Genomic DNA, 18,150 nt, shown 5'->3' on the forward strand with positions numbered 1-18,150 from the left:
TATGCAAGCTCTTGCTATGTAAATTATATTCCCAAATATAATTTAATAATTCATATTATTTAGTCCTCATTCCTTCCTTCTGGTGAACAATAATACCAATGCTAATGTCATTTTCAACGTCTTACTCCTAAGAACAGGACACCCATATAAATCAGACTGACAACTGTGGGGAAAAAACCTATGGTGGTATACAAACATTATGTCAATATAGAACATAATAACCAGAAAATAAAGAGAAAGATTGCATCTGAAAGTCTTATTTTATACTAATATCTTATTGGAAGGAGCTACAACTTAATGCTAAAATTCAATGTTTCTAGCATAGATAATAATAAGAAATAGGAAAGGGCAGAGGAACTCATATCAGGTGCAACAGAGGAAATTTGTCTTTAAACATTTGTTTAAATGGAGCCTAAAGCTGCTACTTTTACCAAGAGGGAAACCCCTCTCAAAACAAACTGTGGCCAAATCCTTTTGTTCATTTCTCTTGCTCTAAACAAAGATTGTAGCACAAGCAATAGGTCAAAAATTGTCCATACCATGGCCCCAAATCTTGATCTTGGACCATGTGGTTCCCATTTACTTTAAAGAACTATTCAGACAATTACCAGCTACATCGATTATGCTTTCCATAAAAGTTGTCTTAAGAACTCGGGTTTGTTATCCATGTAGACATCGCAGTTTGCAAGAAGGCCAAGAGGAAAACAGCATTCCATAGAACAATGGTTGTCTTGTTGGAACAGAAAACAACGTAACACACACACACACACACACACCACAAACACTATGCAAATTCTCTTAACACTTTACTTCAGTGTTTCTACTTTCTTCTGCAGCAGCATCTTTTCCATATCCTGCATCTCAAACTAATTAACTAAAGGAAACCCAGTACGATCATGAGTAATAATCTAATTTATTGGTTTAAAGATGCTTTATTAGTCTTCGTACTTCTTGCCTATAATGAAAGATCCTCTTCAGAAATCTCAGAGATAAAATTCTGTCACAAATTCCTGAACATCCACAATTATTACAGAAGCATTTATCACTTCTAATTTAAATAGGCATATTTATTAGCTTAAAAAAACATATAAATTAAATGCAGGATGAATATGTTTAAGTAAGTTTACCCAACAGAAAAAAATTATGTTCTTCAACAGAGTTCCCACTACATCATGGCAGGCAATTATAAAGATATAATGTACATAGCAATTAAAAATGAAAGCCATAAGAGGATGAAAAAATGAAAAAAAAAATGGTGCAGAGCTTCCATTAATCATCCAAATGCAATCTGACAAGGACTGATTAAAATGTCTAAGCTTTATAGACATTTCAGACTCATGGCATACACTCAGTAGTGTTTCCACATTATTCTGAGGTAGATAAAAAGCGATATAAATGATAATATTTTCTCATCTTCACACAATTTTTGAATATTGGGAGATTATATTCATATTAAAGGATAGTATAGATGAGCAAGGTAGATCCTTTTATTGTTGGCTACATACATACACATACACAGCAAATGTTCATACTGGAAATCCTGCTCTCTACTCTCTCTAAATCCTGCTCTCTCAAATATGGGCTCTTGGAATGCAACAACTTCTGTCAAATGGAAAGTTTTTATAAACAGAGGAAATTGTGCTCTACAAATGATGGGTGATATGAAAAGGGAAGCTTGAATGTGCTTAAGAGGTTTAAGGTAAAACCTTAACTAAGAAAAGAGAGTTATGACTTAAATGTCTAGCACATATTCTTTAGATACGTGATGGCGAACCTATGGCACTCGTGCCCGAAGTGGCACACAGAGCCATATTGCCCGGCCCGCATGGCCTCGCCCATTGCTCTTCCAGGTTTCTGGCTGCATGTGCATGGGATGATCAGGTGGCCTTCGTGCGTGGGACAGTGCCAAAAACTGGAAGAACTGGTCTTCTGTTTTCCGGTGCACGCATGCGCGCCAGAAACCAGAAGAGGAGCAGCCTGGTGTGCATGCGTGCGCCAGAAACCGAAGCTCTTCCAGTTCGCGTCCCCAATGAGCGTGCATGCACTCCCTTTTCAGCACTCATGCCCAACATTTCCAATCAAAGAGTCTCATGTAGCAGCAGTGGTAAATTGCATCTTATGAGACGCTGGTGAGTTGCTGGTCAATATTAAACTGATAATCTAACCAAATATGTTAGTCCATATATAACTTGATATCTGAAGGGAGAGCCCTAATTTGCTGAATATCAGATCCTTACTGAAATAATCAGTTTAGTGTTTAAATAGTTTCCTTAAATACTTACATCTACAAATCATATGAAAATAAGTATTTTTATATTACACAGAATTTAAATACACTTTTAGTTTGCAAAAGACAAAAATCTTACATATATTTTAAGCTATTTACTGTGGGAACAATTATCATTATCCAAGATAAATAACAAATTAAAGATTTAAAAAATAGAATACCATTTTGGAAAATGAAAAATGGAAGCACTGTCATTGTATTAATGCATGGCCTGTTAGTTAGATCAACAGTGAACACATTCCCAATACCAAGAATGATTTAAAAATAAATTAAAATAGCAGAATACTATAAAACATGTATCTTACTTTGTGCTTTTTCACAGAAGTTTATCTGAAAGCCTAAAGCAAAAAAGATAAGTTCTAGTTCATTTACTGGAAATTACAGATGTTCATAACCTTTAAAATCACATTTAATGTTCATTTAAAAAAAACTTAAGAGACCAAATAACAGGTTTAACATAGGTAAAGTAATATCTGAATTGCAAAGAACAAATTCCAATAATTGATTTTCTTGTTGGTATCAATTGCAATCTCCTTAGGATACTCCTGCAACCTATACTGAGAATATAATTTTTAGAATGGCAATGGAATTTGAAGTTCCAGAGAATCTGAAGTGCCTTAGCTTAGAAAAAGCTTATCTATTAAAAAACAGTTGAACTATTCTATCCAAAATGTTTGTAAAGGATCACATGAACATCCGGATCAGATCAACTGATAGAGGTTGCATATTAGTTGTTAATTTAAAAACAGAAAGTTAAAAATAAATAGCTAGTGAGGTTTCCATATGATGACTTCTGTGGCAACATTCTGAAATTTACAAATACAGTTTTGAAAATAGTTTTTTCCAGGTCAGCTTAGGTTTCATTGTAATGCATGGGTGAGAAACTTTTTTTGAATTAATGACTGCACTCAGACTCAAAGGCACAATAATCACAGAGTACTCTTGAGTGTGGAAGCCAGACTATGTGCTGGTAGATGCTAAGATTTCCAATTTAAAGCACAAGAAAAAAAAGATAATCTGCATAGTAGCAGATGCCACATCCTTCTATATACAAAGAAAGTGGAAATACTCTCTTTTTTCTCCCTATTATTAACACAAACAAATCAGGAGAAGTAAATTTGGGGCAACGTAATTATGAGTGGCAAATAAATGCCACAGCTTATTGCCAGACAGCACAGAAAGCAAAATGTGGGTGACAATAGAAGTCACCAAGGACAGCAACAAGAAACAAGCTATGGATATTAGCAGCAAATTTGGGGAGAAAGACTTCTCAAAGTTGTGGACAGAAATGGACATGAAGTTAGAAGACAGATTGAATAGAGAAGACGTATCAATAAATGTTAGTAGCAAACTGCTACAAATATGCAACTCACAGATTATTCCCCATGGCTTTAAAACAGGGCTAGGGAACGATGACCCTTTTTATGAATTGTGGACTTCAACTCCCAGAATTGGCTGGTATCGCTGGCTCAAGAATTCAGGGAATTGAAGTCCACAAGTTATAAAAGGGCCATCGTTCCCCACCCCTGCTTTAAAGGATAGGGACTGCCATTTCTATATAAAAAGGTACAGTTCCCTGCCATTCAATAGTTGTGTAATTCATATAACCAGAATTATATTTTGCATAAATTCCAATTCTGTTTCTTCAGCCTTTATGAAACTAGGCAGATATTGATTTTTGCTTTGTTTGGTTATTTTCCCAAACTGCTTTATGTTATTTTTGTTGGTTTGAAGAATGATTAGCTTTCCTTGAATTACCAAAATTTCTCTTAAGCATCCTCTGCATGTTTTTAAGGCTACCTTCGCAGATATTCTAACCCTCAGATAAATCTGGTCCCGAGTAGAATTCTCTACCCAGGTCCAATCTCGCTTGTCAATGAACTGAGACTACTAAATTCTCTTAAAATAATGCTTTATTTATTTCTAAGATTTCTATCTCACCTTTTCTTTGGTAGCTCAAAGCATAAAACATGGTACAAGGTAATAGCCACTATTTTGCCATTTTAAGATTGAGAATTAAAATTGTAATAACTTGCAATTATAGAATTCCAAGATATTTTAATGACAAATTCAACTCTAATTCTTAGTGTACTGCAATATTCAAAGGCAAGCAGTTACTTGAGGATATTTTTACAGTAGTGTAGATACAGATATGAGAATTTTGATGACTCTTATGACCTCAGTTATCATCATTTAATAAAATGTTTGAAAATGTGTTAGCTTTGAAACAGCACCAAATGACCCTACAAAATTCAGAAGCAAAACTTTAATATAACAATCAAAGATACTGTAAAAAGCCTTTAATCAAGAAGCTCTATTTAGCTATGGACTATTCTATCTTTATTATTAAATATAATTTCAGGTTACACTTAATGAACTACTGGTGTAAGGAATAAATATAATCAACATTACGGACAGCTTCTGATTCAGTAACAGCTCAAGAGTTGTAACATAACAAATGGGGTTGGGTTGCCTCAAATTGTATCAGGTTATTTTATTTACTATTACTGTAATCTGACAAGTTGAAGATTTGAACTAGCCTTTCTATTGTATAATCACAGTGAAGGGTTCAATCTGAAGGGAAATTTATACCATATTATATAAATTCATGTCAGCCAATTGCAGGAGCAAGAAAGTACACCACCTGATATTTGACAATGTGCATCCCTGTGTATGCACAATCTGAAAATTCTATGTAAACTCATAGGTGCAGTTAAGTGTTCCATTCATGTTATTACATGAATTATAATTAATAGTAACAGAAAACATTTGCTCCCAACAGTTTCAGAAACTGGTTCACAATAAATCTCCATAATTAGTTTTCTAAAAACCTATATGCAAAATACTTGATTGCAAATAGAAAACAAGGGATCTAGAAACATGAGCAAATCAAAAGGAAAGAATCATTTCTCAGCTATGACCACCAGTTAGAAACATATCAAGCTGCTCATAGTTAATATCTTTTTTAATTTGAAACATGAAAATTTATACTCTTTGAAGTTCAACCAAGCTAAGCGAGACATAAAGAGTACCAGTGATGAAATTCAAATAATATGCTAAGAGAAGAGAGCACAAGGCAGAGAGGCAGGGAGAGGCAGAAATATAGCTGTAAATAAAGAACACAAAGACAATTACAATAGTGTCATTCTATAGTACTTTAAACTCTATAATTACTATAAGTTTAATAGATCCATGCCATGAACATAATGATCTTGGGGGCATGCCATGAACATAGTGATCTTAGCAAAGCATTTGATAAAGTCTCTCATTATAACTTTATTCATAAAATGTTAAAAACATGAACCAGATTATACAACTGTTAGATGGATTCATAACTGCCTGAATATCCATTGCTAGAAAAGACTAATAAATGGTTCCCTAGCTTGTGGGAGAGTAGCATCAAATGGAAAGGCAGAGCTCTATCCTAAACCCAATATTGTTCACCATGTTTATTAATCACCTAGATTGATGGCTATGGGAATGATTATAAAATACAGGTTTGGAGAGTAGGCTAAAACAAACAAGAACAAGGAGAAATATGAAGTCTTGGATCTGGGGAGAAAATATTGGATGGGGGAGATCTAGCTTGCCAATAGTTCACATAAAAAGGATTTTTGTTTTAGTAGGTCACAAGCTGAATAAGAGCAATGTGCTACAGCTGCTAAAATGCTAAATGTTATTTTGGGATGTATTAACAGAAGCACAGATTCAGCATCACAGTAAGTTACTGTCACACTCTACCAGGAGTGGGATTCTGCCAGTTCGGACCTGTTCGGATGTACCGGTAGCTCCGATGATCAGCTGAGAGCGAACCAGTTCGCTCCGACAATCAGCTGGGCCCGTCTGCCCCTGCGCTATACCTACCTTTATTTCCTTTGTTTGAAGCCCAGCTGATTGGCGTGGCAGCGTGGATTGCCATGCCTCAGCTGTTTTGTTTATTGGAACTGCAGTAGAAGGCACTGTTTTCAAATATACTGCATGCGCACAGATCGCCTGTTTGGCGCGCATGCGAGCTAAGCACGCATGCATGCACAAAGCACGTGCGAAGCAAACCGGTTGTTACACCGGTTGAATCCCACCACTGCACTTATGTAACACTAAAGGTGCTTTCAGGATTGATCCAGCCATCCCATTTAGGCACTTTGGTTCTGAGAGGCCAATAGCTGCTAGAAAATTAGGTCCCTTTGCTGCTGCCACCACACCCCTTTATTATAGTCAGTGTTGCCCTTCCCACCAGCTGAGGACTATAGGGGAAATCCTTACCCCATCCTGAGTCAGGCTGAACTATGGTATGGGGAAACCAAACAAAACTTTGGAAGTCTATAGCTTAGCCAAGCTCAGCCAGGTGATAGCAGGCCACGACTAGTTAACTGAAAATGAAAATCAACTTTATTAGGGGTGCCAAAAGATACGGTTCTACACAAAGTTAAAAGAGATGAAAATGTTTAAAAGCTATCCCCAGAAACATAAATCTGGTTTGTTATTTAAAAGGCCAGTTGTTGCCCATCACAGATAAAATGGATGCAGGCTACAAACAAAGTGAGAGGACTGAAAACTGAGTTCAATGAGAAAAGGTTAAAGGAAGTCAGTATGGTAAGCCTGGAAAAGAAAAGAGACAAAACATAATAGTAGTCTTTAGATATCTAAAAAGGACCATTTTGCAGATGAGGGAGTATACTTGTTCAGTTGCCCCAGAGGACAAGACAAGAACCAATTCACTGAAAACACAAAGAAGTAGATGCAGGTTAGATATATATTTTTAAAAATCTCCCACTTCTTGCATATGAAGCTTCCCAGGTCTACAAGGAGGCATGTTAAACACTGCTGACTAGGGCAGAATATTTAACTATGTTCAAATTTTATAACAGATTACAATAAAGTACATTTTGCATTATTGTAACTTATATTTTAGTGATATTAAGGGATCATTCCTAGAAGAAATTAATTTGCTCTTTTTTATATTAAATTACTTCTCTTCTAGCCCTGTGCAAAGATCCAGAGACAAAGGACAAAATGTGATTTGGAAGCCTCACAGTTGGTAAGCCTGTTGGAAAAGTATTGAATTAACAGTTTCTTTCTCTTGGGCTTCCACACCTGATACAAGATCCCAGAAAAATATGCTTTTGGCTTAAAGACAGGTGCTATGCTTATACTGTCTAAATTCTGGATCATATTCTGTTCTACGAATTTTGATTTATTTATAATTAAAATTTATAAAGCTGCCCAAGTCTATAAGATTATAGGCAATGTAATTTTAAAACATTACATTGCCTAAAACAAACAAAAAGAGAATGTAACAGGCATAGCAAGGATGAACAAACATATCCTAGCCAAACAGACACTGCACATCAAATGGGTACATCCTGACCTATCCCAGGACTTGCGGGAGGGGGTTGAGAGGTGGAATCATGTTTTTCAAAGACTTTTTAATGGTCTACAAGATCAGGTTAGTCCAAACCTTAGGGACAGGGAGATGTTATTCTAAGGAGCAAATGATGTGATAGAGAAAGTCTACCTCATAAATCCTATTAGAAGATTTTGCTTAATGGAAGAATATGAAGCACACCAACTCTGTTAGATCTAGGGATAGGAGAGAAGTGGCCCCACAAATAGCCAAGCCCTATGCCATAAAGCGCCAATAGGTGATAACCAAGCTCTGGAATTATACTTAAAGCTTAATCAATGCAACTCATGTAGTAGGGGTATAACTGCTTGCACTGCTACATTCTGGAACAGCTGAAGTTTCTGAGTGGCTTTCAAGAGGAGCTACAGTAATGTACAGCATGTGGCAGTACTGCACACATAAGGTGACCAAGGAATACATAACTGTGAGAAAGTGGAAATCACATGGCTGGTACACTAGCTGAACCTATAAGAAGCCCGTCCTGGCCACAGCTGCCACCTGATCTTTGAGTAGGATCTGTGAATCCAGAAAGATTCTCAAATTTTAAACGGTTTTTAATGTTTGTATTATGTGTATTTTACTTTTTTGGCTGTTCACCGCCCTGAGTCCTTCGGGAGTAGGGCAGTATATAAATTTAATTATAAATAAATAAATAAATAAAAATTGTGCATTAGTTCTGTATCTTCCCCAGAAGATCCATGCACCTATTAGGCATTCATTTTTGTCAATGCTAAGCATATTCTTCCTCAGCCAGATCCAAACAGCTTCCAGGAAATGAAACAAGCCCCAACAGAATAACTTGGACAACTCAGTACAGGTTGATGCATGAACTCAGTAAGCTGAACAAACGTAGATGTTAAAACAACGGAGACTAGAAAATCAAATCCTGAGGCACCCTGGTTTGTTATGGGCTGAATTTCTCCCTCCTTCCCTCCCATATCTACTGGAACCAGTCACAGAAAACGAGTCACACTACAGCATCAACATGGCCCTAAAAATCCTCCTTCACCTCCAACTACCAAACTCCATATCCAATCTAGAGAGATTCCAGGATCAGTGGTATCTACAGTTGTTAAGAACCAGGATGCTGGTATCACCTCAACTGGTTCTGTCAAAATTCATTGGCAAGCATAATCAATTTTGTCCCTGTATCATGTCCCAGCCTGAAACTCAATACAAATAGGTCTAGATAATCCACTTCTTCCAGAGCCCTCAGCAATCTTATCCAATGGAGGCTGGACAAAAATCAGTAATAAATGTAGGATCCAGCAATGGCTTCTTGAGGGACATATCACCATCTTTTATGTATGGGACACACTCATTACACAGCTCTATTCTTTTCCTTTGTGAGAAATTAATCATTCTTGGTTCATTCTGAAAGCTACCTAAACTTATCTAGGGTGTGCATGTGTTGATCACAACTTGAATACAGGGAGGGAAAAGAAACATATTAAATCCTCTCCAAAAGAGGCAACAACCAAGACAAGTCTATACTTGTTATAGTAGAATCATTTAGTATAGTGGGAGATCAGCAGAATGATTTTTGACCTTGTACCACAAGTTATGACTTGCATCCAAGGATCTGTAAGAGCTATCAAGCATTCAGGCTTCCTTACTCACATGAGTTATTAATATATACCTTGTATCCAACTATATGTTACCTACCATTGAAATAAGTGGGAGAAATGTACTTTTGTACATTTGTGAGCTGGTATAGTTATTGAAGCACCAAAAATCTCACAAACATTCAGAGACTAAAAAGAAAATTGATCTCTTAATATTTGGTCAAATCTAGAATGAGAGTATAAAACTTATGTAGACAATGAAATTATTTGATTCCTGTATTAAGAACTATCTAAATTTGCTTTTTCTACTCAAGCTTACCATCTATTATAATGTATATAAATTATGCATACTTAACATAATTTAAAAACTGGGGAATCACTCTATCAATAAATTTTAGAAGGTATATAACTTTCAGTGAAAATATAGTTTCTCCTATAAAGTAGTCGGGACTTGCAAATGAAGCAGAATCAAATCAATTATTTAAACAAGGGTTGATAATCATGATAATTCAATTTATTGACCAATCAGTCCCTATCAACAAAATAGAAGGAATGGAGCATTCTTCCAATTTACAACTGGAGAGCCTGTGGAGTAGACTGAAGGAAAGGAATATGGCAGGTTTCCAGAAGAAGTAACACATGGAAAGTCTTCTTGCATGAAGTTGGATTTTTCCCAATTATTTTAAAATAGTAATTTAATGCAGTTTAATTTTCATTAATCACGGCTGGCTATACTGTACTGTGTGATGAGCACCATCTTGTTTTTAATGTTAAATGTCTTGAGAGATTCAGTTCTAGTCCCACCTTAGGCGCAAAGCCAGCTGGGTGACCTTGTGCTAGTAGTCTCTCTCATCCCTAGGAAGGAGGCAATCACAAGCCACTCCTGAAAAATCTTGGCAAGAAAACTGCAGGGACCTATCCAGGCAGTCTCCAAGAAACAAATATGATTGAATGGAAGAGAAATAAAGACAGCAATATACAAGTATTGAGAACTTAGTCCGCCCACCTCCCCTCAGAAGCAGCCAGCTAGAACAGTGTGTCTTTGGATAATTTATTTGAAGCAATACAAGACTAAGAGCTTCCAATTTGATTACAATGTCTTTCAGACAAATATAGAAATTGTTAAAGTACAGAATGCCTCACAATAAACTATTAGTTACAATAAGCAGATTTTGAAAACAACTTTAAACAAGATGTTTTCCCAATTTAATATATTATAAATCAAAAAGTCCTATCAATTCAACACATTGTTTCTAATATCCAGGGGCAGTAATCTTTACTATGAAACAAAACATGGAAGTAACTAAAACATAAATGCTACAAAGTAATTGTTTTCTAAAACATCCACATGCTGAGAAATTGGTTCAAATCAAATACTGGGATTCTCAAAGTCCTTTTTCTGCTATAAAAAACAGAATATTCCTACAGTTCTCTTCATGTCAGTGTCTGAGACTACCAGAAATAAAAATAACATTTTATAAGGAAGTGAATATTAGTCTGCTGTTTAAACTTACACTAAGATTCTAAATAAAAGATACTGCAATAAAAAGCTCTTGCATGGTAAGAAATTCCCTCAATTTGCTTGTTGATATACCATTTCTAGAAATTAAGACTAAGTAAATGGAAATTTGGCTACACATGGTAACCAGATACCATACTATTCTTACATAGGTTAATCAGAGGTGGCAACCTGTGGCACTCCAGATGTTATTAAATTACAACTCCTAGCATTTCTAGGAAGCACAGTCAATGTATTTATACTATGATAAGGATTTGTGAGACAAAATTGTCATATAATTTAATCATGAGTAAGACTATCCAGAACAAAATTTAATTAATGCACTGTATTAGTGCATTACTCCATCTAGTACAGCTTCTAAAATAAACTAATGTGTTCAAAATTAAATTTTACAATACAGATAGTTGCTGAAATAGTATATTACATATTCCTCCTTCAAATAGGTTTTGAATACCATCTTGACCTTAAATATGTTACTTTGATAATTCTTATATTTCAGCATACAGTTGTATACTGCTTCAAACACAAAATGTGTATATTAAACAGAATATACTATATTATCTGATAGTTGCAAAAACATTTTTGTGCATTTTTAATGTAAGGAAAAGTCAATCACAGTTTTCTAGCATCTGATGAGCACTATATGTAATTAATTCAGTCAACCACTGGCTTGAACAATTTAACATCATCAATATCCCAATAGCAGCTACTCTTCTAGGCTCATAGCCCTGGCATTAGAGATCCCCTGAAATAGAAATACTAGGTATTAAAACCAAGATCTTTAATATGCTTTACAAAACATAGCACTCTTTTCATAGAAGTGGTTCCAAAGCAGCAGTTGCATTATTAAAAACTACCTGCCCAAAATCTACTAGTGATCAATTGGCTTGCAGGAAAATGCATATTTTGCAATCTCAGTACCGTAGTACTAAACTAAACTCAACTCATATTTATTATCATAGTGTCTTGACATGCTAACATATTTCCACATACTGAATTGATAAGAAATAACCATTAAGAAACACAAGATAGAATGATACAATAGTGAAAATATGCTTCTACCTCTATACTGTATTTCAGAACGGTTTTCCTAATACAGATGCCATAGTGAATCTAAATCATTATGTGAACGGAAAGAGTGTATTTCTGGATTTAACCAGAAATTCACAATGGCAACCTCAGGCATACACAGATCCTGAAAAAGGGAGCTCTCAGAGTTTTACACTGCATTTTACGCATTATTGCAATCAATAATAATCCTCTTTCCTGTCCTATGCAGAGGAATGCTCAGAATCGACTTCTTTTGCCTTTTACATTCCACTTACCGTACCTATCTTCGAATTTAAGGGAACGCCTCGCGGCTTTATTCATTTCGCCCTCTTAAAGCTACATCACCGCTTCCTCCTCCATGACTCCACACAAACACGCCTTACTACTTAGTGAGCTTTATACTGCTGCACAACTCACCGAAGACCTGCTGTAACCCTTCCCCCCCCCCACAACCCTTCACACCTACACACAGCAATAACCTCCCCCCCCACACACACACACACTGCGGCCTCTCGGTTTGTTCCGTCTTCTGCACCAGATTCTAGTTGTCTCCGGGGATTTAAGCTCCCCGAATTTACCTCGCGGGGTGGGTTAACAAAAAAAAACAAAAAAAAAGCTCCACTTCTCACATTCCCGAAAATTTACACATCGGTTTGTTTCAGAGGTCCGATTTGCTGGTGATCGTCTGCTTTCGATTCCAAACGGCGTTTTGTTTTGATTGTTTGCACGCATATTTGTATATACCCGCTCCCCCTCCCCTCCTCCAATACTGTACACACGTACTATATAGTTGGTTCATTCCCTCGTTCTCGGGGCCCATAAACTCCTCTCGCCTTGCGCCTCTTTAACACTGCCCACCACCACCCCCGTTTCGTCTCCCTGCATGCACACCACACCCCCTCCACCACCACCACCCCAAAAAAATTCACACTCCGTAAAGCTTGGGGAGAGGGGGGGGGTCTTCCCGGATTCGCCAGAGAAGAAGTCAAGCCTCCACCTCCTGCCCGGGACGCGCTTCTAGGCCTATCATCCTCCAGAGAGGCCTGGTCCTCCTTTACCCAGCTCTGGCGCTCCCTCCTGTCCCTACAGGCAGGCAGGCAAGCAAGCAAGCAGGCGAGCGAGCGAGCGAGTCCAAGGCGAAGGCCGGCGGGGGTGGCGGTGGCGGGGGTGGAAGCGCGGCCTATAGAGCCTTTGGATCGTCGCTCGGGGGGGGGGGGGAGGCAGGGCCGCTCCCGAGGCGCGCTCCCTTACCCTGCATGCTGCTGACTGTCGTCTGCGCCGCCTGCGACCCGGGGCCGGAGCCAGAGCCGGGACCAGGGCTGGGAGCCGCCATTGTACAGCGCGCCAGACGCGGAGGGAGGGAGAGATGGACGGACGGCGGGGAGGGAAGGAGGCTGCAATGCAGCAGAAGCAGCGCAGCGGACCGGCCCCCTCCCCGTCCCGCGCGCCCGCCCGCCCCCGGCTCCTCGCGCACGCCCGCCTCGGCCCCAGGCAGCTGGCGGGACACCCAGACTCCCCGACTCGGGACGACAGGCGCCAGCCTCCCGGGCCCCGACCGACCCAAACCGTCGCTGCTCCTCTCCTCTCCTCTCCTCGCTGTTGGGGCTCCCGTTTTTCCTTCTTTTTTTTTTTTCTTCCGTCGCTCCCTCCCACCTCCGCGGCACAAGTATAACCCCTCCCAGGCAGCGGGCGGAACGGATGATGCCTCTGAGTCCTTCGCCCAAACAGAGGAGCCGGAGGAAGGACGGAGGAAAGGGAAGGAGCCGCGGGGCGCGCAAGGTCTCAGCCTTAGCCGGGCATGTCGCGCTCCCCTTCAAATGGGAGCGCCTTAAGAGATTATCCTTAGAGAGGGTGGGGGTGGGAGATGGCGCAGAGCGAAAGGGCTGCTTGCAGAAAGAAGCTTTTGCCGACCTCAAAAGCGTGAAGGGCTCTGCTTCAAACCTGCCTCTTAAACCAGGAGCGGGTTGCCATGGAAGGCACAAGCCTCTCCGCCTCGCCTCGTCTTTTGGTTGCAAACGCCTGGGTGGGTATACAAAACGGTTTAAACCGGATGGCGTGAGGAGGAGGAGGAAGGGAAGATCGCTCCTTGACGGAATCTGTAACTAGATCTCTTAAGAGATCCCAGAGAACATAATCAGTTCCGGTTCTGCAGGAATCGAGCCTGTGAATGATCCTGCCCTGCCTTGCCTTAATTAAAGGTGGTCCTGCGCTTCCAATAAGATATTACACTGGGAAATGTATCCTGGTGAGCAAAGTGTTTTAAGGAACCTTATTCTCGTATTTTGTTATCAGCTTCTTCGGTGTTGATATTTACAGAGTTGCAAATTAATTAACAGGACACGCCTAAAAAAATGTATGGTGTACTACTTGTCCACCTAGGGGTTCAATATTACAAATATCAGAAACCCTTAGAGTACAACCATTCTTGTAACTTAAAATGGAACCTTAAAACAATAGAACACAAAACAATTGTAATAAATACCGTCTTAAAATATTTATAAAATTATGTAAATTATGTAAATTATGTAAATAAAATATGTATTTATTTATTTAAAACTTATTATTCAACCCCCCCTCAAAAGACAGATTAAATGGGAAAGTTTAAAAACTTCCCATTTAAAAAAAGGCTAATGAGAAAATCCAAAGGGCTTCTTTGAACGTTTTTCTAGCCTTTGCCTTGTATTATAAACTTATTGCTCACTGTATTCCCAACATATGCAGTCTTTCAAGTAGGCATTTTTATTATTTTCCAATGATTAGATACTTCCTTTTACCCTGTTCAAGAAAACTATTTGGATTTATTTACAGGTAGTCCTCAACATACGACCCCAAATATAATTGAGCCCCAAATATATGTTGTTAAGTGAGACATTTAAGTGAGTTTTGCCCCATTTTATGACCTTTCTTGCCACAGTTGTTAAGTGAATCACTGCAGTTGTTAAGATAGTAACGCAGTAAATCTGGCTTCCCTGTTGACATTCTTGTCAGGTCACTAAAGAGGGTCACATGACTCAGGGACACTAACTGTCACAAATAAGAATCAGTTGCCAAGCATTGAGTTTTTTTTTTTTTTATTGCAAAAGTTTTACAATTACATTTTCACCCCTTTTTTTCACCCCCCCACCTCCCTCCCCAAACTTCCCGTCCTCCCTAACCCTCCCTAATCCTCCCCCCCCAGACTTCCCTATTATGTACTCATAACTAATAACACTGATATATAAACCTGAACCCATCCCTCCCCCTATATAATTTTTCCTCTTTTTCTCTTTACATTAAGATATTTCTAATACATTATTTTCAAATAAAAGCTATTTGATACTTTCTAGTTTGGTATTTGTTCTGAACATATTCTATCCACCTTTTCCATTCCCATTCATAAGTCTCTTGTGAACAATCCTTTAAGTATGCTGAAATCTTCGCCATCTCTGCAAAACTAGCCATCTTCAAAGTCCATTCCTCGATAGTAGGCAAAGCTTCATTCTTCCAATATTTACCTATCAACAATCTTGCTGCAGTTATCATATACAATATTAGTTTTATTTCACCCCGTGTAAAACCCTTAACTATACCCAATAAAAACAATTGTGGAGAGAATTGAATTTTTTTCTTCAAAACATTCTGCATAACCCACCATATTTTTATCCAAAAAGCCTTAACTTTCCTACAGGTCCACCAAACATGATAATACGTAGCATCCAAACATTCGCATCTCCAACATTTTGGCTGAACATTAGGGTACATACATGACAACTTTTTAGGATCTAAATGCCATCTATAAAACATTTTATAAAAGTTTTCCCTCAGGTTCTGCGACTGTGTAAATTTAACATTCTGAACCCAAATTTTTTCCCATGTTTCCAACATCACTGGTTCTTCAAAATTTTGTGCCCACTTAATCATACAATCTTTAACTAATTCAGTTTCTGAATCCCTTTCTAGCAAAACATTATAAAGCCTTTTAATATGCATTGGACCTTTCTCTCTTATATGTCTAACCAATTCTTCCTCATGCAACATAATACCAGTTTTTTGGTCCTCTTTCCATCTCAATTGTAGTTGATTATATTGTAACCAAGTTAAATTAATTCCTTCATCCAACAGTGTCTGTAATGTCTTCAGCTGCCATCTGCCCGCATCTGTAAAAAGAACCTCTTTATATAAAAACCCCCCGAGTGACATTATATTTGTATTCCACATAGTATGACCAAGATCCAGCCATAACGGTATTTTGTAATCCCATTTGAGTCGGTGCTTCTTCCAAACTCTCATCAAAGATTCTCTAAGTATATGACTTTTAAATACTTTGTCTACTTTATCGTCATAGAATAAATAAGCATGCCATCCAAATTCAAGATCAAAACTTTCTGCATTCAGTATTCCAGTCTTTTTACTTCCAAACCAATCACTTGTTAAAGTTAAAGCTGCTGCATCATAATATAACTGTAGGTTTGGGAGTTTAAGGCCTCCTCTTTCTGGAACATCTTGCATAATTTTCAATTTCACTCTCGGCTTCTTCTCATTCCAGACAAACTTATTCACACCAGACTGCCAAACTTTCAGTTGTTTGTCACTTTTAAGCACCGGAATCATTTGAAACAAAAACAGAAATCTTGGCAAAATGTTCATCTTAACTGCTGCTATTCTTCCAAGTAAAGACAGTTGCAGCTTTTTCCAAGTCTCCATGTCTTTCTGGACCTCTCGCCACAACACCTCATAATTATTTTGGAACAATTTCATGTTTGATTCTGCAACCTGAACTCCAAGATATTTTACCTTAGGTACAATTTCAAAACCTGCCCTCCTTTCAAACTCATGTTTACGATCTTGTGTCATATTTTTAACTATCATTTTAGTCTTTTTTGAATTCAGTCTGAAACCTGAAACTCTACCATAGTCTTGTATAATGTCGTTCATCAAGATTATTGATTCCATTGGTTGTGATAGGGTAACCACCAGATCATCTGCAAATGCCTTTATTCTATAATCCTCTTGCCTTATCATTATACCTTTCAAAATTTTAGAGTCCCGTATTGTATTTAGCAAGACTTCCAATGTTAAAATAAATAAAAGTGGGGACAACGGACATCCCTGTCTTGTTCCTTTTTCAATTTTAAACTCCGTCGTCAGACTTCCATTAATAATAATCTGTGCTTTTTGCTCTTGATAAATTGCTGAAATCGCCTGTATAAATTGGTCCCCAAAGCCCATCTTTTTTAAAGTCTTTAGTAGAAAATTCCAATCCACTCTATCAAAGGCCTTCTCTGCATCCAGAAAAACCAGCACTGCAGGGATCTGTTTATTCTTATCAAGATATTCCAATAAGTCTATTACTTGCCTTACATTGTCCTTCCTATATCTGCCCTCAATAAATCCCGCTTGGTCCTCATGAATCACCTTTTGAATTACTGGCATCAACCTGTTGGCTAATACCTTCGCATAAATTTTATAGTCTGTGTTCAAAAGAGATATTGGTCTGTAATTCTCTGGTTTTTTAGGACCAACTTGTTCTTTTGGTATCAAAGATATATAAGCAGTTGTCCAAGATGGGGGTATTTTACCCCCTTGTTGAATATTGCAAAATAAATCTCTAAGTTGTCCCACCATTTCAGCTTGTAAAGTTTTATAATACACTGCAGTCAAACCATCCGTGCCAGGAGCTTTGGCTGTTTTTAACTGTTTAATTGCTGCTGTTATCTCCTCCTCTGTTATAGGATAATTCATTCTTTCCTTTTGTTGATCAGTAATTTTTGTAACTCTCTTATCATTTAAATATTTTTCTATAAGTCCATTCTGCACCTCTTCTTTGGCATATAGTTTAGTATAATAGTCCACAAAAGCTTCTTTAATTAAATTTTGTTGAAAAAATTCTTTCCCTCCAATATCAATACTATCAATAGTCCGTGTACTTTGTTTTTTCTTCAATGTATAAGCCAACCATCTGCCCGGTTTGTTAGCGTTGCAAAATGTATTATGCTTCGCGTATTGTAGGCTTGTTGCAACTTGTTCCGCCATAAGCATTTGAAATTGATCTTTCAAAAGTTTTATAGCACTTCGTATTCTTTCATCTGTTGGATTTTTAATAAGTAACTGTTCTTTATTCTTTATTTCCATTTCCAACTCAGATCTTTTCTTTTGTCGGAACAGTCTATGTTTAGAATTCATGTAGATAAGTACCCCTCTCATATAAGCTTTACTTGCGTCCCAAACAATTTCAATTGGGGTACCTTTATTCAAATTTATTTCAAAAAATTCTTTCAAATGCTTTTTAAGTTCTATTGTATTTTTTTCATATCTAAACAAGTTCTCATTTAATCTCCAAGAACGT

At 37.8% G+C, this 18,150-nt stretch overlaps 1 protein-coding gene across 5 annotated transcripts in view; it reads right to left on the minus strand.

The window, feature by feature from the left end:
- Positions 1 to 13,586, minus strand: part of MAP2K4 (mitogen-activated protein kinase kinase 4) — a 55,416-nt gene extending 41,830 nt beyond the window's left edge. For 2 of the 5 annotated variants that reach the window (XM_070937490.1, XM_070937492.1), the window contains exons 1-2: positions 13,077 to 13,459; positions 2,593 to 2,625 (exon numbers count right to left, since the gene is read on the minus strand). In XM_070937490.1, the coding sequence (XP_070793591.1) occupies positions 2,593 to 2,625; positions 13,077 to 13,158 (115 nt within the window). In that variant the 5' untranslated portion in view covers positions 13,159 to 13,459. Of the gene's footprint in view, positions 1 to 608; positions 702 to 2,592; positions 2,626 to 13,076 lie in introns of those variants that run through there. The other 3 variants (XM_070937491.1, XM_070937488.1, XM_070937489.1) reach the window with 3 other exon arrangements.
- Between the last annotated feature and the right edge of the window lie 4,564 nt (positions 13,587 to 18,150).

Source organism: Pituophis catenifer, unplaced genomic scaffold, assembly GCF_029215685.1.
Source record: "Pituophis catenifer annectens isolate HBS135680 unplaced genomic scaffold, rPitCat1.0.hap2 SCAF_2, whole genome shotgun sequence".
Lineage (NCBI taxonomy): Eukaryota > Metazoa > Chordata > Lepidosauria > Squamata > Colubridae > Pituophis > Pituophis catenifer.